Source organism: Heterodontus francisci, chromosome 25, assembly GCF_036365525.1.
Source record: "Heterodontus francisci isolate sHetFra1 chromosome 25, sHetFra1.hap1, whole genome shotgun sequence".
Classification (NCBI taxonomy): Eukaryota; Metazoa; Chordata; class Chondrichthyes; order Heterodontiformes; family Heterodontidae; genus Heterodontus; species Heterodontus francisci.
This window is the reverse complement of record NC_090395.1, coordinates 38,751,186-38,774,187: the sequence shown is the minus strand read 5'-3', so window position 1 is coordinate 38,774,187 and position 23,002 is coordinate 38,751,186. Positions and strand designations below refer to the sequence as shown.

At 42.2% G+C, this 23,002-nt stretch overlaps 1 protein-coding gene across 1 annotated transcript in view; it reads right to left on the bottom strand.

Moving 5' to 3' along the window:
• ppfia4 (PTPRF interacting protein alpha 4) overlaps positions 1-23,002 on the bottom strand; it is a 907,198-nt gene that overhangs the window by 84,546 nt on the left and 799,650 nt on the right. The window contains exons 11-13 of the mRNA XM_068057116.1: positions 13,998-14,060; positions 10,857-10,948; positions 5,262-5,403 (exon numbers count right to left, since the gene is read on the bottom strand). Of these exons, the coding sequence (XP_067913217.1) occupies positions 5,262-5,403; positions 10,857-10,948; positions 13,998-14,060 (297 nt within the window). The remainder of the gene's footprint in view (positions 1-5,261; positions 5,404-10,856; positions 10,949-13,997; positions 14,061-23,002) is intronic.

Below are 23,002 nucleotides of genomic sequence, written 5' to 3'. Positions count from 1 at the left end.
TGGAAATTAAAGATAAAGATAGTGTTTTGGAAATTAAGGATAAATAAAAATGGATTAGGAGACATCAAAATTGTATAATCAATGCTTTCTGTTCAGAAAACTCATGCGTTTTGAACAGTTTAAAAGAACAAAGTACAGCACAGGAACAGGCCATTCGGCCCTCCAAGCCTGCGCCAATCTTGATGCCTGTCCAAACTAAAACCTTCTGCACTTCCAGGGACCGTATCCCTCTATTCTCATCCTATTCATGTATTTGTCAAGATGCCTCTTAAACGTCGCTATCGTACCTGCTTCCACCACCTCCCCAGGCAGCATGTTCCAGGCACTCACCACCCTCTGTGTAAAGAACTTGCCTCGCACATCCCCTCTAAACTTTGCCCCTCACACCTTAAACCTATGTCCCCTAGTAACTGATTCTTCCACCCTGGGAAAAAGCTTCTGACTATCCACTCTGTCCATGCCGCTCATAACTTTGTAATCCTCTATCATGTCGCCCCTCCACCTTGTCGTTCCAGTGCAAACAATCCGAATTTATCCAACCTCTCCTCATAGCTAAAGCCCTCCAGACCAGGCAACATCCTGGTAAACCTCTTCTGTACCCTCTCCAAAGCCTCCACATCCTTCTGGTAGTGTGGCGACCAGAATTGCACGCAATATTCTAAGTGTGGCCGAACTAAGGTTCTGTACAGCTGCAGCATGACTTGCCAATTTTTATACTCTATGCCCCGACTGATGAAGGCAAGCATGCCGTATGCCTTCTTGACTACCTTATCCACTTGCGTTGCCACTTTCAGTGACCTGTGGACCTGTACGCCCAGATCTCTCTGCCTGTCAATGCTCCCAAGGGTTCTGCCATTTACTGTATACTTCATACCTGTATTAGACCTTCCAAAATGCATACCTCACATTTGTCCGGATTAAACTCCATCTGCCATTTCTCCGCCCAAGTCTCCAACCGATCTATATCCTGCTGTATCCTCTGACAATCCTCATCACTATCCGCAACTCCACCAACATTTGTGTCGTCTGCAAACTTACTAATCAGACCAGCTACATTTTCCTCCAAATCATTTATATATGCTACAAACATTAAAGGTCCCAGCACTGATCCCTGCGGAACACCAATAGTCACAGCCCTCCATTCAGAAAAGCACCCTTCCACTGCTACCCTATGTCTTCTATGACCGAGCCAGTACTGTATCCATTTTGCCAGCTCATCTCTGATCCCATGTGACTTCACCTTTTGTACCAGTCTGCCATGAGGGACCTTGTCAAAGGCTTTACTGAAGTCCATATAGACAACATCCACTGCCCTTCCTTCATCAATCATCTTCATCACTTCCTCAAAAAACTCAATCAAGTTAGTGAGACACAACCTTCCCTTCACAAAACCATGCTGCCTCTCACTAATAAGTTCATTTGTTTCCAAATGGGAGTAAATCCTATCCCGAAGAATCCTCTCTAATAATATCCTTACTACCCATCTTAAACAAAGGAACAACATTGGCTATTCTCCAGATCTCTGGGACCTCACCTGTCGCCAATCAGGATGCAAAGATTTCTGTCAAGGCCCCAGCAATTTCTTCTCTTGCCTCCCTCAGTATTCTGGGGTAGATCCCATCAGGCCCTGGGGAATTATCTACCTTAATGCTTTTCAAGACACCCAACACCTCCTCCTTTTTGATAATGACATGACCCAGACTATCTACACTCCCTTCCCTAGACTCATCGTCCACCAAGTCCTTCTCTTTGGTGAATACTGATGCAAAGTACTCATTTAGTACCTTTCTTTAATTGGGGAAAAGGGAGGTAAAGGAGGAGTGATGTGAGGGGGTGGGGTGAGGTGAATGATACATTTTTGGAGAACTCAAGTAACATTCTCTTTGCTGCTTGGCTTGTATCTTTCCAGTTAAGCTAACTACAGTTAAGCCCTGTATAGCTGAAGCATAAACGCCCTACTTTTGTATTCAATTCCCCTCGCAATAAATGATAGCAGTCTATTAGCTTTCCTAATAAAGTGCTGAGCCTGCATACCAAGCTTCTGCGATTCACATACTAGGACACCCAGATCCCTCTGCAACTCAGAGCTCTGCAATCTCTCACCATTTAGATAATATGTTTTTTTTATTCATCCTGCCAAAGTGGACAATTTCACATTTTCCACATTATACTCCATTTGCCAGGTCTTTGCCCACTCACCTAACCTATCTATATCCCTTTGTAGTCCCCTTACGTCCTCTTTACAAGTTACTTTTCTACCTATCTTTGTGTCCTCAGCAAATTTAGCAACCATATCTTCGGTCACTTCATCTAAGATATTGATATAAATTGTAAAAAGTTGAGACCCCAGCACAGATCCCTGTGGCACACCACTTGTTACATCTCGCCAACCAGAAAATACCCATTTATGCCGACATTCTGTTTCCTGTTAGCTAGCCAATCTTCTATCCAAGCCAATATGTTACCCCCTACACCATGAACTTTTATTTTTTGCAATAACCTTTGATGTGACACCTTATCAAATGCCTTCTGGAAATCTAAGTACAATATATCCACCGGTTCCCCTTCATCCACAGCACAAATAACTCCCTCAAAGAAGTCCAATAAATTGGTTAAATATGATTTCCCTTTCACAAAATCATATTGACTCTGCCTGATTACCTTGAATTTTTCTAAGTGCCTTGCTATAACATCTTTATTATAGCTTCTAACATTTTCCCTAAGACAGATGTTAAGCTAACTGGCATGTAGTTTCCTGCTTTCTGTCTCTTTTTGAATAAAGGAGCTACATTTACTATTTTCCAATCTAATGGAACCTTCCCTGAATCTAGGGAATTTTGGCAAATTAAAACTAATGCACCAACTATCTCACTAGCCACTTCTTTTAAGACCCTAGGATGAAGTCCATCAGGACCCAGGGACTTGTCAGCCCACAGTTCCAACAATATGTTCAGTACCACTTCCCTGGTGATTGTAATTTTCTTGAATTCCTCCCTCCCTTCAATTTCCTGACTTATAGCTAATACTGGGATGTTACTTGTATCCTCAATAGTGAAAACCAATGCAAAATACCTGTTGAATTCATCTGCTATCTCCTTATCATCCATTATTAATTCCCCAGACTCACTTTCTGTAGGACCAATATCTATAGAAACTCTTACTATTTGTCTTTATATTTCTAGCTAGCTTTCTTTCTTGCTCTACTTTTACCTTCCTTATTCATTTTTTAGTCATTCTTTGCTGTTTTTTATATTCTGTCCAATCTTCTGACCTGCCTCCGATCTTTTTCCAATTATAGGTTTTTTCTTTAAATTTGATACTAACTTTAACTGTTTTAGTTAATCACGGATGGCGGGTCCCACCCTTGGAATTTCCTTCTCGTTGAAATGTATCTATTTGGTGTATTCCGAAATATCCCCTTAAATGTCTGCCACTGCATCTCTATTGACCCATTCCTTAACCTGATCTGCCAGTTCAATTTAGCTAGCTCTGCTTTCATGCCCTCAGAACTGCCTCTATTTAAGTTTAAAATACTAGTCCTGGACCCACTCTTCTCTCCCTCAAATTGAATGTAAAATTGAATCATATTTTGATTGCTGCTACCTAGGGGCGCCTTAACTATGATGTCATTAATTAATCCTATCTCGTTACACAATACCAGGTCTAGTATTTCCTGCTCTCTGGTTGGCTCCAGATCGTATTGTTCCAAGAAATTATCCTGAAAACATTCTATGCACTCCTCAGCTAGGCTACCTCTGCCCATCTGATTTTTCCAGTCTATATGTAGGTTAAAACCCCCCATAATTATCGATGTACCTTTCTGACAAGCTTCCATTATATCTTCCTTTATACCCAATCCTACAGTGTGGTTAATGTTAGGTGGCCTGTACACCACTCCCACAAGTGACTTCTTGCCTTTATGATTTCTCATTTCTACCCAAACTGCTTCTACATCCTGGTCTCCTGAACTTAGGTCATCCCCCTCTATTGCGCTAATACCATCATTAATTAACAGAGCTACTCTTCCACCTTGTTTTAGCTTCCTGTCCTTCCTAAATGCCATGTACCCTTCAATATTCAGGTCCCAATCTATGTTGCCCTGCAGCGATGTCTCTGTCATGGCTATCAGATTGTACTTATTTATTTTCATTTCACACTCAGTTCATCTGTTTTGTTTCGAATGATACATGCATTGAGATACAGAGCCTTTAGTTTTGTCTTTTTATTATTTTTGTAACCTCTAGCCTTATCTGTTGATTTACTCTTAGATTTGTAGCTCTATCCCTTCCTGTCACAGTCACAGGGAGGTGAGATATAAATCAGCTAGTCCAGATACAGCCAGCAGCATGGAGGAAAGGTTCTTCAACACAAGAGGCTAGAGTTCTTCCTAAGTCAAGTCTTTTTTGGACACATTATAAAACAGCAGTGTTTACCATTTGAGAAAAGTTGCCTTCTGAAATGACTTACTTATATTATTATGGAATAATATGCACCATTTAAACAGACACTTATTGATGTCAACTATTCTGCTCATGTTTTATTTGTCCCAATAAACACTGGGGAAAAACCCATTTGCACCCTACTCCTTAATATTTATTTCTTTATTTAGTTCTTCAGGCCTCTGGATAAGACGTAATTTTTCTCCAAATATAATATCATCATCTCCCTCAAACACAACAAATTAACTCACCTTGCTTCTCAATTCCATATTTTCACTGCAGAAATATGTAATCTTACGTTTTCTGTACAAGTTGCTTCCCACCTATCTTACTGTTGCATCTCCAATTACCATGATTTGCTTAGCTGCATCATTATTTCCACCTCATAAACTGCTGCAATCTTTTTGCCTATCGTTGCTTACTTCTGCCTTATCTTTGATACCACTCTGCAGACATGCGAGAATTTTACTCTGTTTATATGCAGAAGAAAGTTCAGTGACACAATCAGCAACTCATTACTTTTCATGGTGTCAGTCATCAACTTTATCCTCATTTTGGTGATAAGAAAGATCTCACCACAACATGTACAGCACCTACTGCAGCACACATTTGCCACCATAGCCAAAATGCCAGCACTACAGTAGCTTTTTCAGACCAAGTCATTCCTGGATATCTCAGTAACTGGCTCAGCCTGAGAATTCCATAAACAGGAATAGTGACTCCTAAAATAGAAGGAGGGACAGAAAAAAAGAAATTTCAATGATAAAAAGCAAAAGTTCTACCAATCTCTGCAATCATTGCTCAAAACAAGCATCTCTGTACCTTCGTAGATTCATCCCTCAGAGGTGTGAAGCGCCCTTTCTGAGCTCGCCGTAGCACTGTTGGTGTCCCATAGTGTTCAGATGGTGCCTCTACCACAGAACTGAGCGAGAACCTCAGATCTGTTGCACTGCCCAAGTGAGATCTACAAGGAAGTGTTCAATTACTCTTTTTAAATGAAGATGATATCATATTTGTTTCAACTCATTCAAGCACGTTTTCAAGAATTTGTTTTCATGTCAGACTCATGAGCACAACTGGCTAAGCATCGGCCTCTGAGCTGGAAGCCGCTTTCTCAAACCATCTAACTTCAAACAGTTGCATATCATTGTTCCAGAAATAAGGATACTAGAAGGATTATCCTACTCTTTCTGATGTTATTATAATTCCTTGTACCCTTCCTGCCCTCTCCAAAGATCATTCTAACAGCTCAAGACATGACAGCAGATGAGGTATTGGGGACATACATTCTATCAATTCGACTATATGAATTTTCAGCTTGAATGGAAGAGACTGAGCTGAAATCTGGTGGAGCACCATGAAAAGTGGGTTATGAAATAAAATATATTTCAATCTTAAGTAATTTCTTTTGTTCAGCCCTTCCCCTGACAACTGTTAATGGGTCATAATAAAACCAAGTCTTGCCAGCCTTCATCTAATTTCCAGTGAATGTTAATCTACTTAATGTTACACCTACGGTTCTGGAAAATGCGGTCTTATAAATTTGGAGAAAATTACTTTTTCGCATAGAGATATTTTCACTGATGAGGGAGTCCAAAACCATGGCCACAAATAAAAGATAGGGTAGGCGGTGGCGTACTGGTATTATCACAGGACTAGTAACACAGAGACCCAGGGTATTGCTCTGGGGACATGGGTTCGAATCCCACCACAGCAGAAGGTGGAATTTGAATTTAATTAATAAATCAGGAATTAAAAGCTAGTCCAGTGATGGCCATGAAACCATTGCCGATTGTTGTAAAAACCCATCTGGTTCACTAATATCCTTTAGGGAAGGAAATCTGCTGTCCTTACCTGGTCTGGCCTACATGTGACTCCAGACCCACAGCAATGTGGTTAACTCTTACATACCCTCTAAAATGGCCAAGCAAGCCACTCCGTTGTACCTAACTGCTACGAAGTCAATAAAAGGAATTAAACCTGATGGACCACCCGGCATCAACCTAGGCACCGGAAACGACAACGGCAAACCCAGCCCTGTCGACCTTGCAAAGTCCTCCTTACTAACATCTGGGGGCTTGTGCCAAAGTTGGGAGAGCTGTCCCATGGCCTAGTCAAGCAACAGCCTGATGTAGTCGTATTCAAGGAATCATACCTTACAGATAATGTCCCAGACACTGCCATCACCATCCCCGGGTATGTCCTGTCCCACCGGCAGGACAGACCCACCAGAGGTGGTGGCACAGTGGTATACAATAGGGCGGGGGTTGCCCTGGGAGTCCTCAACATCGTCTCTGGACTCCATGAAGTCTTATGGCATCAGGTCAAACATGAGCAAGGTAACCTCCTACTGATTACCACCTACCGCCCTCCCTCAGCTGATGACTCAGTACTCCTCCATGTTGAACACCACTTGGAGGAAGCACTGAGGGTGGCAAGGGCACAAAATGTACTCTGGGTGGGGGAGTTCAATGTCCATCACCAAGAGTGGCTCGGTAGCGCCACTACTGACTGAGCTGGCCGAGTCCTAAAGGACATAGCTGCTAGATTGGGTCTGCGGCAGGTGGTGGGAGAACCAACATGAGGGAAAAACATACTTGACCTCATCCTTACCAATCTGCCTGCTGCAGATGCTTCTGTCCATGACTGCATTGGTAGGAGTGACCACCGCACAGTCCCTGTGGAGACGAAGTCCCGCCTTCACATTGAGGATACCATCCATCGTGTTGTGTGGCACTATCGCCGTGCTAAATGGGATAGATTTCGAACAGATCTAGCAATGCAAAACTGGGCATCTATGAGGCGCTGTGGGCCATCAGCAGCAGCAGAATTGTACTCAACCACAATCTGTAACCTCATGGCCCGGCATATCCCCCACTCTACCATTACCATCAAGTCAGGAGACCAACCCTGGTTCAATAAAGAGTGCAGGAGGGCATGACAGGAGCAGCACCAGGCATACCTCAAAATGAGGTGTCAACCTGGTGAAGCTACAACACAGGACTATCTGCGTGCCAAACTGCGTAAGCAGAATGCAATAGACAGAGCTAAGTGATCCCGTAACCAATGGATCAGATCTAAGCTCTGCAGTCCTGTCACATCCAGCCATGAATGGTGGTGGACAATTAAACAACTAACAGGAGGAGGTGGCTCCACAAATATCCCCATCCTCAATGAGGGGAGAGCCCAGCACATCAGTGCGAAAGATAAGGCTGAAGCATTTGCAACAATCTTCAGCCAGAAGTGCCGAGTGGATGATCCATCTCGGCCTCCTCCTGAAGTCCCCAGCATCACAGATGGCAGACTTCAGCCAATTTGATTCACTCCACGTGATATCAAGAAATGACTGAAGGCACTGGATACTGCAAAAGCTATGGGCCCAGACAATCTTCTGGCAATAGTACTGAAGACCTGTGCTCCAGAACTTGCCGCGCCCCTAGGCAAGCTGTTCCAGTACAGCTACAACACTGGCATCTACCCTGCCAGTGGAAAATTGCCCAGGTATGTCCTGTACACAAAAAGCCGGACAAGTCCAACCCAGCCAATTACCACCCCATCAGCCTACTCTCAATCATCAGTAAAGTAATGGAAGGTGTCATTAACACTGCCATCACGCGGCACTTGCTTAGCAATAACCTGCTCAGTGACGATCAGTTTGGGTTCCGCCAGGGCCACTCAGCTCCTGACCTCATTACAGCCTTGGTTCAAACATGACAAAAGAGCTGAACTCAAGAGGTGAGGTGAGAGTGACTGTCCTTGACATAAAGGCACCATTTCACCGAGTGTGGCATCGAGGAGCCCTAGCAAAACTGAGGTCAATGGGAATCGGGGGAAAACCCTCCGCTGGCTGGGGTCATACCTAGCACAAAGGAAGATGGTTGTGGTTGTTGGAGGTCAATCATCTGAGCTCCAGGACATCACTGCAGGAGTTCCTCAGGGTAGTGTTCTAGGCCCAACCATCTTCACCTGCTTCATCAATGACCTTCCTTCAATCATAAGGTCAGAAGTGGGGATGTTCGCTGATGACTACACAATGTTCAGCACCATTCGTGACTCCTCAGATACTGAAGCAGTCCGTGAAGCAAGACCTGGACAATATCCAGGCTTGGGCTGATAAGTGGCAAGTAACATTCGCGCTACACAAGTGCCAGGCAATGACTATCTCCAACAAGAGAGAATATAACCATCTCCCCTTGACATTCGATGGCATTTACATGGCTGAATCCCCCACTGTCAACATCCTAGGGGCTACCATTGACCAGAAATTGAACTGGAGTAGCCATATAAATACCATGGCTACAAGAGCAGGTCAGCGGCTAGGAATCCTGAGGCGAGTAACTCACCTCCTGACTCCTCAAAGCCAGTCCACCATCTACAAGGCACAAGTCAGGAGTGTGATGGAATACTCTCCACTTGCCTGGATGGGTGCAGCTCCAACAACACTCAAGAAGCTCAACACCATCCAGGACAAAGCAGCCCGCTTGATTGGCACCCCATTCAGAAACATTCACTCCCTCCACCACCGACGCACAGTGGCAGAAGTGTGTTCCATCTACAAGATGCACTGCAGCAATGCACCAAGGCTCCTTAGACAGCACCTTCCAAACCCGCGACCTCTACCAACTAGAAGGACAAGGGCAGCAAATACATCGGAACACCACCACCTGCAAATTCCCCTCCAAGTCACCGTTCCTTCACTGTCACTGGGTCAAAATCCTGGAACTCCCTTCCTAATAGCACTGTGGGTATACCTACCCCAAATGGACTGCAGCAGTTCAAGAAGGCAGCTCACCACCATCTTCTCAAGGACAATTAGGGATGGGCAATAAATGCTGGCCTGGCCAGTGACACCCACATCCCATGAATGAATTAAAAAAACTAATAAATCCAATAAGGAATGCAGGAAAAACTTCTTTACTCAGAGTGGTGCCAATGTGGAACTCGCTACCACATGGGAGTGGTTGAAGCTAATAGCATAGATCCACTTAATGGGACACTAGATAAGAACATGAGTGAGAAAGGAATTGGAGGAAATGCTGATAATAAGTTGAAGTAAAAAGAGTGGGAGGTAGCTTAATCACTGGCATACACTTGTTGGGCTGAATAGCCTGTTTCTGTGCTGTAAATCTGATTAAACAGTTCTAAAGACACATGTCGTGTGCACTCAAGTATGGAAGATGCACTTCAATTTTCAACTGATGGTTTGTGAATTTAGCCAGTAGGTACCTGAACTATAGAGATCAGGAGGATACAAGGCTCAGAGCATTAAGCCAAAGCTGCTGTCGTTTTTGTTCAACGTTTGATGGTAGTGAGTTAAAAGATGTAATTCAAACAAGTGGTTCTGAAACCATAAGCCATAGCAGTGAAGCTTGAGAAGTTCATCAGCAATGTCAAAAACCTGAATGCAACATGGATAAGGCAATATGTATTGCCCAACCCGAGTTGCCCTGAGTGTATTTAAGAACCACCCATGTAGTATAGTACTGGAATCACATGTTTGCCAGACTGGGTATTATTGGCTCCCTAAAGTATATATTAGTGAGTTGGTTGGATATTGCAGTTTACAATAATCATGGAGCTTTAATAGTCATTTTTTCTGGTAACGGCTCACTATTTACCAGATTTATTGAATTCAACTTTACAACAAGCCACGGTGGGATTGGGACTCAAGGTTGCTAGTTGAGTACTACAGCCACTATGCAAAGTTTCTGCATGACTGTTCTGGATGGATCTTGTACAGGGTTGGATGGAGAACAGATTGCTGGAGCCAAATCAAAGAAACATCACCATGTGTGCAGCTCTTACAGTACCTTGTTTGTGACTGCTTTCTTAGACACAGTTCCTACATTACAACAGTGACTACATTTCAAAAGTATTTCATTGGCTGTGAAGCGCTCTGGGACATCCTGAGGTCATGAAAAGTGCAATAAATGCCAGTTCCTTCTTTGTAAACATAGAAATGTGAAATTTATTTCCTTCCAATTTTTTTTCTTTAGCAAATGTTTCTCAGACATAATGAGTTTGCCCTATGAATATTCATGGTACTATACCCTAACCCCATTATGAAGAAGCTGCTCTTTTTCTAAAATATCTGTTTTCTGTTGCTGCATTGTTCCTTTAGGATAGAAAGACAATCTTGTGCGTTACTTTTTAATCCTCCGTTCAGTAAAATTTGGATCTGCTTTTTTTAAAAAAATGCAATGAGCTGGTCTCTACTGATCACTAAAAAGAACTTGAAAATAATTAACTGCTAACATTGTATAGATATGAACAATGGAAATGGGAACTCTTGCTGATAGAAATTAATGAACACGTTTTCTCATGCTGGAATGCCCCACTTACTCTTAACACAGAGCTAAATGTACCAATGACAACATGACTTTCGCAAGATCAAGAGTCAAATGTATGTGTAATTACCGTGGATGCACACTTTCTGCGAATGCTCCTGTCCTTAATTTCAGCTGCTCCACTTCTGCCCTTAACTTGCCTATTTCGTTTGCTAGTCTCTCCTGTGTAAGTCAGACACATGCACATTAGATATTACTGTTAGGAAATCTGTAAAGAAAAAACAGCATTCACTGAGACAGTGCAACCGAAGATCCTCTGTGTTGTGAAGATAGATAGAATCTTCTTTCCCATCAACTAACTTCTTAAAACCTCCTGTCATTTTAGTAAATTCCCAAGTTTCAATGATCAAGGGGGACCTGTAAAAGGTGATTAGATCTCTGGGATGGTTCATGTCTGAACTTTGTTTACAAATGAAAACAATAAGAATGCAAGCGATGATCGTCTTTCTTATGCTCCCACTGTTGATCACTTACAACATGTAGTAATAAAAGTCCCTGAGTGCAAACTGGGTTCTGGGCCATGGCTACTACCATGGAAACCAGACACATTGTTCAGGGGAGAGCAGTGATTTGTGCTCAGCTGATATCAGTGCAGTTGCTTTTATGAAAGTGCAGGTGCCGATTTTAATCTTTGATGCCCAGAACTATCTCAGTGGGTTAACATTCATATATAAAACAACAATCAACTAAACACTACTATTTTTCTTGAGAAAAATACTTCAGATATCTTGCCATGTCTAAACTATTCTGCAGGGAAAGCACAGAAATTAGGCAACATTAGCTGTCACAATATGGTTTATGAGAAGTGGCTTTCAATGGGCAGCAGCTGACAGATGAAAGATAAGGCTATAAACCTGTTGCCTCTGGAAAATGTTGAGAAACAAAATAGAGATTGTACAAAAGTGGCCATACTGATCAATTAAAAAAGAAAGATGAAAAATAGAGGCACTACAAATGATGGCTGCATACATTTGCAGCTTAGGGCTCAAACATAGCATTGGCAGTTTGAACATGAGGAGGTGTGAAGTCAAGTTAAATGGCAGAGATATATACAGACACATAGAAAAATGCACTTAATACGACTTCCTCAACAATTCCATTAGGACAATCGCCCAGTGAATTCAGGATATTCACTGACCACTCAGTACATGCCAGAACGAGACAGCAGGGCAGAACTAAACTATATGCAAATTTGGGATGCTTTCCTTATAGTGACTTCTTCAAGTAGTCATGTGTCTAAGCTTGATTATGCTTCGATTCAGATTTCCCGAGTTTGCCTGAATTGTGTTATCTGGGTCAGCATTGTGAATATGAGCCTATTGTTTTCTCAGTGCAGTGAATCTGCAATTACAAACCAATCTGTAACTAAAAATCAAAAGCACCTCTAGGCTGCTAGCATGCACTTGCCATGGCAGCAGGATAAAGGTTAATGGACTTTGAGAGTATTTCAATGCATTGTCTGAATATTAAATCAGTAAACTTTCAAACCAAGACTTTTAACACTTTGTAAAAAAACCTACACATTTTGAAGAGTCACATTATTTCATCCTATCCAATTGAATTACAAGGGGGAATTACTTTACACTGAAATATACAGCAACAGATCCTAATAGGATTCTGAGGAGCTTGTAAGGGTAGTGTCAATTTATATTGTTGAACCAGTTATCAGGAGCTGCGAGCGTCATGCATTCATCCGGTGTACAGTGACCTTGCACAGGCAAAGTTACTCTAGGTTATGTTAACTGCCACTAATGCTTAGTTAACAGTTCCCTCTCCTCAGGTCCCCCTCTCCTTCAAATCTGCCGTTATCACCCCTCTTGAACACTCCTCCTTTAAAACTACTGCCCCATCTCCAGCCTCCCTTTTCTCTTCAAAGTCCTTGAATGTGCTGTCCCTTCCCATAATCTGTGCCCATATTTGAAACCCTACAATCAGGTTTCTGCCCCTGCCACAGAACTGAAACGCCTGTATCAGTCACAAATGATATCCTATGTGACTGTGACAGATTAAATCTGTCCTTTCTCCTCTTCTCGAACTGTCAGCAGCCTCTGAAATAGTTGATCATATCATCGTCCTCCAATGCCTCGCCATCGACGATCAGCTGGGTGGAGCTGCACTCAGCTGGTTCCATTCTTATCTATCTAATCGTAGCCAGAGTATCACCTGCAATGGCTTCTCTTCCCGCTCCTACACCATTACCTCTGGTCTCCCCGAGGATCTATCCTTGTCCCCCTCCTATTTCTCAGCTACATGCTGCCCCTCAGCGAGATCAACTGAAAACAGCATCAGTTTTCACATGTACACTCACAGTATCTGACTCTACTTCACCACCATCTCTCTCGACTCCTCTGCTGTTGCTAATTTGCCAGACAGCTTGCCCTACATCCAGTACTGGAGGAGCAGAAATTTCCTCTAACTAAAGATTGGGAAGAACGAAGCCATTGTCTTCACATCCCGCCACAAACTCTATTCTGTGGTTACCAATTCCATCAGTCTCCCAGGCAACTGTCTAAGGCTAAACCACACTGTTCTTGACCTTGATGTCATATCTGACCCCAAGATGACCTTCCGACCACATATGCATGTCATCACAAAGACCGCCTATTTCCACCTATGTAACATCACCCAACTCCACATTGCCTCAGTTCATCTGTTGCTGCAACGTTCATCCATGCCTTTAATTACCTCCAGACTTGACTATTCCAATACACTCCTAGCCGGCTTCCCATGTTCTACCCTCTGTAAACTAAAGGTCATCCAAAACTCTGTTGCCCATGTTCCAAGTTGCACAAAGTCCAGTTCACCCATCAACCCTGTACTCGCTGACCTACATTGGCTCCTGGTTAAGGATTGCATCATTTTTAAAATTCTTATCCTAGCTTTCAAATCCCTTCATGGCCTCACCTCTCCTGATCTCTGTAATCTCCTCCAGCCCTCTAACCCTCTGATGATATTAAAGGTGCCATATAAAAACAAGCTGTTGTTTGTGCAGTCACATTGATGCTCAGCATTTCTGTGGCCCACATTGGTGGCAAAGGGAGGGAATAAAACAACCTCACAAGGTGAAGCTCCAAGCTTCCACAGGTGTATATGTCACCTTGTTGATATTACAACTCTCCCTCAATAAAGCAAACAGGGGATAAAATATATTGAAAAGAAGAGGCAAGCATTGGCATGTCCCTACTATCCAAAGAGTCACAGACACCTGTACCTTGTCCTGATGATATTCCTCGAGTTGTTTTCTTGTACTCTCCACTTCTTGTATTAACGTATTCTGGAAAGGAAAAGAAAGCAGAGAAAAGAATTTAAGAGATGGTGGTTTTCCACTGACACAGTTATTTCAGACAATTTGTAACATATTTTAACTGGAGAGTAATTATTCTGGGAGAATAAAATTAAACAGAGAAAAGAGCCTCCTTTGTCCAAGTACATCTTGTAAATAGAAATGTACCCTGCAGTATCAGGCAGAATGGTCAGTACAGTGAAATTAACAAAAACACTTCTGTATATGTTTCAATCATAATTGTTCTAACTTTTAACTTAGCACTAGGAAAGTATGCTTTATACTCCAGGATGATTCTGGAAAGCAAAGATAATCCACCATCACCTCCAACAATGTGAGCACTCATGGACTCCTTTGACACTAAGATTAAGAACATCCAATCAGCTCCCTCTGCCACATTTCCTCCTTTCCCCTTGCCCACCAGGCCAAAACCCCCCAAGGTTTTCCTCTGCCCTAGCCTTAAACACATGATACTTTTTAATTTGTTTTCATCCCTTTCATCCCCATCTCTGAGCTCATCTTGTCCATGAATCTCAACAATGGTTTAATAAAGTACTTATCTGATATCCAATCCTGGATGAGCCACAATTTCCTGAAGTTAAGTTACATTACAGGGAACACTGAAGCCATCTTCTTCAGCCTCTGCTGCAAACTCCACTACCAATTCCATTGACCAATGTCTCAGATCGAACCAGACTGTTCGTAACCGTAGCATCCTATTTGACCCAAAGCCAGATGCTGACCCGATATCTTAAACTTCATAAAGATCACCCACTTCATAAAGATCACCTACTTTTACCTCCATAACATGGTTAATCTCTGCCCCTGCCTGAGCCCATCTGTTACCAAAAGGCCTCATCCATGCCAGTGCTACTTCCAGACTTGACTATTCCAATGCCAGCCACCAATCCTCCACGTTCCATAAACCTCGGACCATCCAAAACCCTGCTGTCCATATCCTATGCTTACGAACATATGAATTAGGGGCAGGAATAGGCCACTTGATCCCTCGAGCCTGCTCTGCCATTCAATAAGTTCATGGCTGAACTGATTACTCCACATTCCCGCCGACACCCGATAACCTTTCACCTCTTGCTTATCAAGAATCTATCTACCTCTGCCCCTCCTTAATTGGCCTTCAACAAGTGGTGGAACCACATTACATACGAACATACAAATTAGGAGCAGGAGTAGGCCACTCGGCCCCTCAAGCCTGCTCCGCCATTCAACAAGATCACGGCTGATCTGATTGTAAGCTCAACTCCACATTCCCACCTACCCCCAATAACCTTTCACCCCCTTGCTCATCAAGAATCTATCTACCTCTGCCTTAAATATATTCAAAGACGCTGCTTCCATCACATTTTGAGGAAGAGAATTCCAAAGACTCACGATCCTCTGAAAGAAAAGATTTCTCCTCATCTCTGTCTTAAATGGGCGTCCCCTTATTTTTAAACAGTGACCCCTAGTTCTAGATTCTCCCACAAGGGGAAACATCCTTTCCACATCCACTCTATCAAGACCCCTCAGGATCTAATATGTTTCAATCAAGTCGCCTCTTACTCTTCTAAATTCCAGCAGATACAAGCGTAGGCTGTCCAATCTTTCCTCATAAGACAGCCTGCCCATTCCAGGTACTAATCTAGTAAACCTTCTCTGAACTGCTTCCCAATGCATTTACATCCTTCCTTAAATAAGGAGACCAATACTGTACACAGTACTCCAGATGTGGTCTCACCAATGCACTGTATAGCTGAAGCATAACCTCCCTACTTCTGTAATCAATTCCCCCCAATAAATGATAGCATTCTATTAGCTTTCTTAATTATGTGCTGGACCTGCATACTAACCTTTTGCGATTCATGCACTAGGACACCCAGATCCCTCTGAGTCTCAGAGCTCTGCAATCTCTCATCATTTAGATAATATGCTTCTTTTTTATTCTTCCTGCCAAAATAGACAATTTCACATTTTTCCCACATTATACTCCATTTGCCAGGTCTTTGCCCACTCACTTAAGCTATCTATATCCCTTTGTAGCCTCCTTATGTCCTCTTCACAACTTGCTTTCCTACCTATCTTTGTGACCTCAGCAAATTTAGTAACCATACATTCGGTCCCTTAATCTAAGTCATTAATATAAATTGAAAAAAGCTGAGACCCCAGCACGGATTCCTGTGACACACCACTTCTTGCTAACCAGAAAATGACCCATTTATGCCTACTCTCTGTTTCCTGTTAGCTAGCCAATCTTCTACCCATGCCAATATGTTACCCCCTAAACCATAAGCTTTTTTTTTGCAATAACCTTTGATGTGGCACCTTATGAAATGATTTCTGGTAATCTAAGTACAATACATCCACCGGTTCCCCTTCATCCACAGCACACGTAAGTCCCTCAAAGAACTCCAATAAATTGGTTAAACATGATTTCCCTTTCACAAAATCATGTTGACTCTGCCTGATTACCTTGAATTTTTCTAAGTGCCCTGCTACAACATCTTTAATAATAGCTTCCAACATTTCGCTTACGCTAACTGGTCTGTAGTTTCCTGTTTTCTGTCTCCCTCCCTTTTTGAAGAAAGGAGCTACATTCGCTGATTTCCAATCTAATAGAACTTTCCCTGAATCTAGGGAATTTTGGAAAATTAAAACTAATGCATCAACTATCTCACTAGCCACTTCTTTTAAGACCCTAGGATGAAGTCCATCAGGACCCGGGGACTTGTCAGCCCGCAGCTCCAACAATTTGTTCAGTACCATTTCCCTGGTCATTGTAATTTTTTTGTGTGCCTCCCTCCCTTCAATTTCCTGACTTACTGCTATTTCTGGGATGTTACCTGTATCCTATAGTGAAAACCAATGCAAAATACCTGTTCAATTCGTCTGCCATCTCCTTATTATCCATTATTAATTCTCCAGACTCACTTTCTATAGGACCAACACTCACTTTGTTAACTCTTTTCTTTTTTAAATATCTATAGAAACTCTTACCATCTGTTTTTATATTTCTAGCTAGCTCTTTCTCGTACTCTAATTTTACATTCCTTATCAATCTTATAGTCATTCTTTGCTGTTTTTTATATTCTGTCCAGTCTTCTGACCTGCCATCCATCTTTGCCTAAATATATGCTTTCTCTTTAAGTTTGATACTATCTTTTAACTGTTTTAGTTAATCACGGATGGTGGGTCCCACCCTTGGAATTTTTCTTTCTCATTGGAATGTATCTATTCTGTGTATTCTGAAATATCCCCTTAAATGTCTGCCATTGCATCTCTATTGACCTATCCCTTAACGTAATTTGTCAGTTCACTTTAGCTAGCTCTGCTTTCATGCCCTCAGAATTGCCCTTATTTAAGTTTGAAATAATAGTCTTGGACCCACTCTTCTTTCCCTCAAACTGAATCTAAAATTCAATCATATTAGGATCGCAGCCACCTAGGGGTGCCTTAACTAAGTAGTCATTAATTAATCCTATCTTATTACACAATACCAGGTCTAGTATAACCTGCTCTCTATTTGGCTCCAGAACGTACTGTTCCAAGAAATTATCCTGAAAACATTCTTCATCTAGGCTACCTCTGCCCATCTGATTTTTCCAGTCTACATGTAGGTTAAAATCCCCCACGATTATCACCGTACCTTTCTGACAAGCTTCCATTATTTCTTCCTTTATACCCCGTCCTACCTTGTGGTTATTGTTAGGTGGCCTGTACACCACTCCCACAAGTGACTTCTTGCCTTAATGATTTCTCATCTCTACCCAAACTGCTTCTACATCCTGGTTTCCTGAACTTCGTTCATCCCTCTCTATTCCGCTAATACTATCATTAATTAACAGAGCCACCCCACCACCTTGTCCTAGCTTCCTGTCCTTCCTAAATGCCATGTACCCTTCAATATTCAGGTCCCAATCTATGTCATCCTGCAGCCATGTCTCTGTCATGGCTATCAGATCGTACTTAATTATTTCTATTTGCACTCTCAGTTCATCTGTTTTGTTTCAAATGCTACGTGCATTCAGATACAGAGCCTTTAGTTTTGTCCTTTTATTATTTTATTATGCTTCATCCACTCACCCATCACTCCTGTGCTCTAACATACATTAGCTCCTGGTCTCTCAGCAACTCAAATTTAAACTCCTCATCCTTATGTTTAAATTCCTTCATGGCCTCACCCTTCCCTACCTTTCTCCAGCCCTACAAGTCCTCTGTGTTTCTCCAACTCTGGCCTCTTGTGCATCCTGAAATCCCTTTGTCCCACCTTTGGTGGCCGTGCCTTCAGCTGTCTGGATCCTAAGTTGTGAAATTCTCACGCTATACCTCCCCACCTCTCTCTCGCCCCCATTAAAACCCTCCTTATAGCCCACTTCTCTGCCCTAGTTTTTTTTGTCCAATTAAACTTTTGTGAAGTGCCTTGTGATGTTTTTCTATGTTAAAAGCCCATTGCAGTTGTCGTGGTATGTATGTGTCCACACTGACCTGTCATACTAGAGAAGCAGCCTGCATGATGAAAGGGTAGGACCAAAGATTAAGTCTTTCAGTCATCTAGACAATACTAAATTTGACAAGACATTATGGAGAATAAATCACTGCCGATCAATTACACTTCATTCTTGCATTTCACTTCCTTTTTATTAATCAAGGTAGGAAGTCACTTGTGGGACTGGTTTATAGGCCTCCTAACAGTAGGACAGGGTATATAGGAAGAAATATGGGGGCTTGTGAGAAAGGTACGGCAATAATCATGGGTGATTTTAATCTACAGACAGATTGGACCAATCAGATTGGCAAAAGTAGCCTGGAAGATCAGTTCATGGAGTATTTTTGGAACAGTTATTTTACAGCAGCATGTTCTAGAGACAACCAGACAGCAGGCTACTCTAGATGTGGTAATGTGTATCAAGACAGGATTAATTAATGACCTCATAGTAAAGGCACCCCTAGGTAGCAGTGATCACAACATGATTGAATTTAGCCTGCAGTTTGAGGGTTAAAAGAGTGGATCTAAGACTAGTGTTTTAAACTTAAGGGCAATTATGAGGGCTTGAGGATAGAGCTGGCTAAAGTAAACTGGGAAATTAGGTCAGTAGAGATGAAATAGCAATCATTTAAAGAGATAGTTCATAACACTTGGCAAAAATACATTCCAGTGAGAAAGAAATACTCTAGGGGAAGGACGCATCATCCGTGGCTAATGAAGGAAGTTAAAGATAGTATCAAATTGAAAGAAAAAGCATACAATTCAGCGAAGAGCAGTGGCAGGTCAGAAGATCGAACAGAATATAAAAAAAAGCAAAGAATGACTAAAAGAATAATGAGAGAGAAATTAGAGTAGAAGAGAAAGCTAACTAGAAATATAAAAATGGATAATAAGAGTATCTAAAAGTATTTAAAAAGGAAAAGAGTAAGTATGTGAGCATTGGTCCTCTGGAGAGTGAGTCTGGGGAATTAATAATGGAAAATGAGAAAATGGCAGAGGAATTGAAAATATTTTTTGCATCTGTCTTCACTGTAGAGGATACAAATAACATCCCAGAAATAAATGTGAATCAAGAGTTGAAAGGGAGGGAGGAACTTAAAACAACTACCATCACCAGGAAAGGGTACTGAGAAAATTATTAGAGCTAAAAGCTGACAAGTCCCCAGGTCCTGATGGACTTCATCCTAGGGTCTTAAAAGAATTGGCTGCTGAGATTGTGGATGGGTTGGTTTTAATTTTCCAAAATTCCCTAGATTCTGGAAAGGTCCCATTAGATTGGAAGATAGCAAATGTAACTCCGCTATTCAAAAAAGGAGGAAGACAGAAAGCAGGAAACTACAGGCCAGTTAGCTTAACATCTGTCATAGGGAAAATGCTGGAATCTATTATTAAGGAGTTTATAGCAGGTCATTTCGAAAATTTCAATGTAATCAGGCAGAGTCAACATGATTTTGTGAAAGGGAAATCTAATTTATCAGAGTTCTTTGAGGAAGTAACAAGCAACATGGATAAAGGGGAACTTGTGGATGTGGTGTACTTGGATTTCCAGAAAGCATTTGACAAGGTGCCACATCAAAGGTTACTTAACAAAATAAGAGTGTATGATATAGGAGGTGACATATTAGCATGGACAGAGGATTGGTTAGCTAACAGGAAACAGAGTAAGCATAAATGGGTCATTTTCAGGTTGGCAAGCTGTAACTAGTGAAGTGCCACAGGGATCAGTTCTAGGGCCTCAACTATTTACAATCTATATCAATGACTTGGATGAGGAGACAGAATGTATGGTTGCTAAATTTGCTGATGACACAAAGATAGGTAGGAGAGTAAGTTGTGAAGAGAACATGAGGAGTCTGCAAAAGGATATAGATAGGTTAAGTGAGTGGGCAAAGATTTGGCGTATGGAGTATAATGTGGGAAAGTGTGAATTTGTTCACTTTGGATGGAAAAATAGAAAAGCAACATATTATTTAAATGGAGAGAGATTGCAGAACTCTGAGATGCCGAGGGATCTGGGTGTCCTAGTACATGATGAAAAGTTAGTATGCAGGTACAGCAAGTGATTAAGAAGGCAAATGCAATGTTGTCATTTATTGCAAGGGGAATAGAATATAAAAGTAGAGATGTTTTATACAGTTGTACAGGACATTGGTGAGACCATATCTAGAGTATTGCATACAGTTTTGGTCTTCTTACTTAAGAAAGGCTATAATTGCATTGGAAGCAGTTCAGAGAAGGTTCACTCAACTGATTCCTGGGAGGAGAGGGTTATCTTATGAGGAAAGGCTGGACAGATTAGGTCTGTATTCATTGAAGTATAGAAGGGCGAGAGGTGACCTTATTGAAACATATAAGATCCTGAGGAGTCTTAACAGAGTGGATGTTGAAAGGCTGTTTCCACTTATGGGAGAGACTAAAACTAGGAAGCACAGTTTAAAAATAAGGGGTCTCCCATTTAAGACAGAGATGAGGAGAATTTTTTCCTCTCAGAGGGTCGTGAGTCTGTTGAATTCTCTTCCCCAGATGATGGTGGAGGCAGGGTCATTGAATGTTTTTAAGGCAGAGGTAGACAGATTCTTCATAAACAAGGGAGTTAAAGGATATCAGGGGTAGGCAGGAAAGTGGAGTTGGGTTCACAAACAGATCAGCCATGATCTTATAGAATGGTGGAGGAGGCTCTTGGAGTCGACTAGCCTACTCCTGCTCCTAGTTCGTATGCTCATATGTATGTTCATATCTCCCACAGCTTTGCATATGGATAGTCTTGGCAATTTAATTTTATTTAGTTTAAGCGGCTTCAGAGAATATGGTTAATGAAACCAAGGTGGGGAAAGGGAAAAGGTGAGAAAAAGTCAGAAGTGGGGAAGCGAGATGAGGATGCAAATAACAGGGGAGGAGGAGGAGGAGGAAAGATGGAATGGGAAGAGATGTGGAATAGGAAGAGAAGTGGGGAGGGAAGGGGAGGGGCAGAAGAGGATAAGGAGAAGAGTGGGAGGTGACTCAGGAGGGAGAGAGTCAGGGAAAGTGAATGGAAATAGAGTTGGAGTAAAGTAAGGGATAACTCAGAAAGGGGATTTCAGAACAGTAGGAGTAAGGGGATTGAGATCTGGAATAGGTAACCAATGAGGAAGAGAAATCCAGCCATTTATGTGGAGTAGGAAGGAAATAGTGCGAGTGGAAAATGTAGTCAAGGGGGAAAGGGGTTACTGTAAAAGGGGAAAGGGTAGCCTGTAGGGGTGGGGTGCAGTGTGGTGGGGGTGTGGGGTGAGGCAACTGCAGTCCGTGGAGAGTTAGTGGCAGAAGGAGTAACAGCCAGCCGGCGGGTTGGAAGAGGAAATGCGACCAGCAGTAGGGTGGAAGGAAGAGAGTTCAAATCTTGTTCATTGGGTGGAGGGGGGCGTAAGTCTTCTCCATTCGAGAGAGGAGGAAATGAACCCTAAACTTGCTGAATGGGAAGGGAACGAGAGGGGAGGGTGGATTAGGGCCAAGGTTTGACCAGACTCAATTCTGTTAACTCATGAGGTGTTAAAGGCCAAAATATTGCTTGGAGGTGGGGGGAGGTTGGGGTTAAGGTCTGAAATTCCTGTTCATAGGGGCAGAGTGGGGGAGATTTTCAGAGATCCATATGTTTGCTCTGTGGGGTTGTGATTGGGGATGAATTGTTCTTTGATTGGGGTGAGCATTCCTGTCTCTTGCTCAATTGGGGAATGGGGACGAGGGGAAATTAGGGCAAAAATGTTACCAGGTTGCAGGAGGGGGGCTAAAATCTTCCTCAGTGGGGGTGGAGGAGCACTTGCTCAGTGACATTGGTTTGCTTGGCAGGCATCATATTACATTAGGTCCAAACACACAGAAATCACTTGGTCAGGTATTATTCTGCTGACAGCAGCACCTTCAAGTGCAATTCCTTTAAAATCTTGAAACCCCTCTCTTTTTACCTGATAGCACTTTCTGCCCATATTGTAACCCATTGGGAACTAAGAATTTGTCAAGTATAAAAAAGGATTATCATTTACTGAATTCGGTTTCCTCCCACATGCCAAAGACTTGCGGGTTGATAGGTAAATTGGCCATTGTAAATTGCGCCTAGTGTAGGTAGGTGGTAGGAGAATTGAGGGAAGATGGGGATGGGAGAGGGAAATGGGATTAAGTATATAATGGGTGGTTGATGGTCGACGCGGACTCAGTGGGCCGAAGGGCCTGTTTCGGTGCTGTATCTCTCTATGACTCTGAATTTGCCATTCGATTATATTTAATGAGATCAAGCAGCACAATACTTCACTATATTGTATTTTTGTTGACAAAATGTTACAACATAACCATTTTGTTAAAATAGAAACCAAACAGTAGTTAATTCCTGCTCTATCTGATGGGACGAAGTTAAAGTCCATGTTGTTTTAGAGATGGGCCAAATACAAGATGTGTAAAGATGGCTGTACAATTCTGCTTT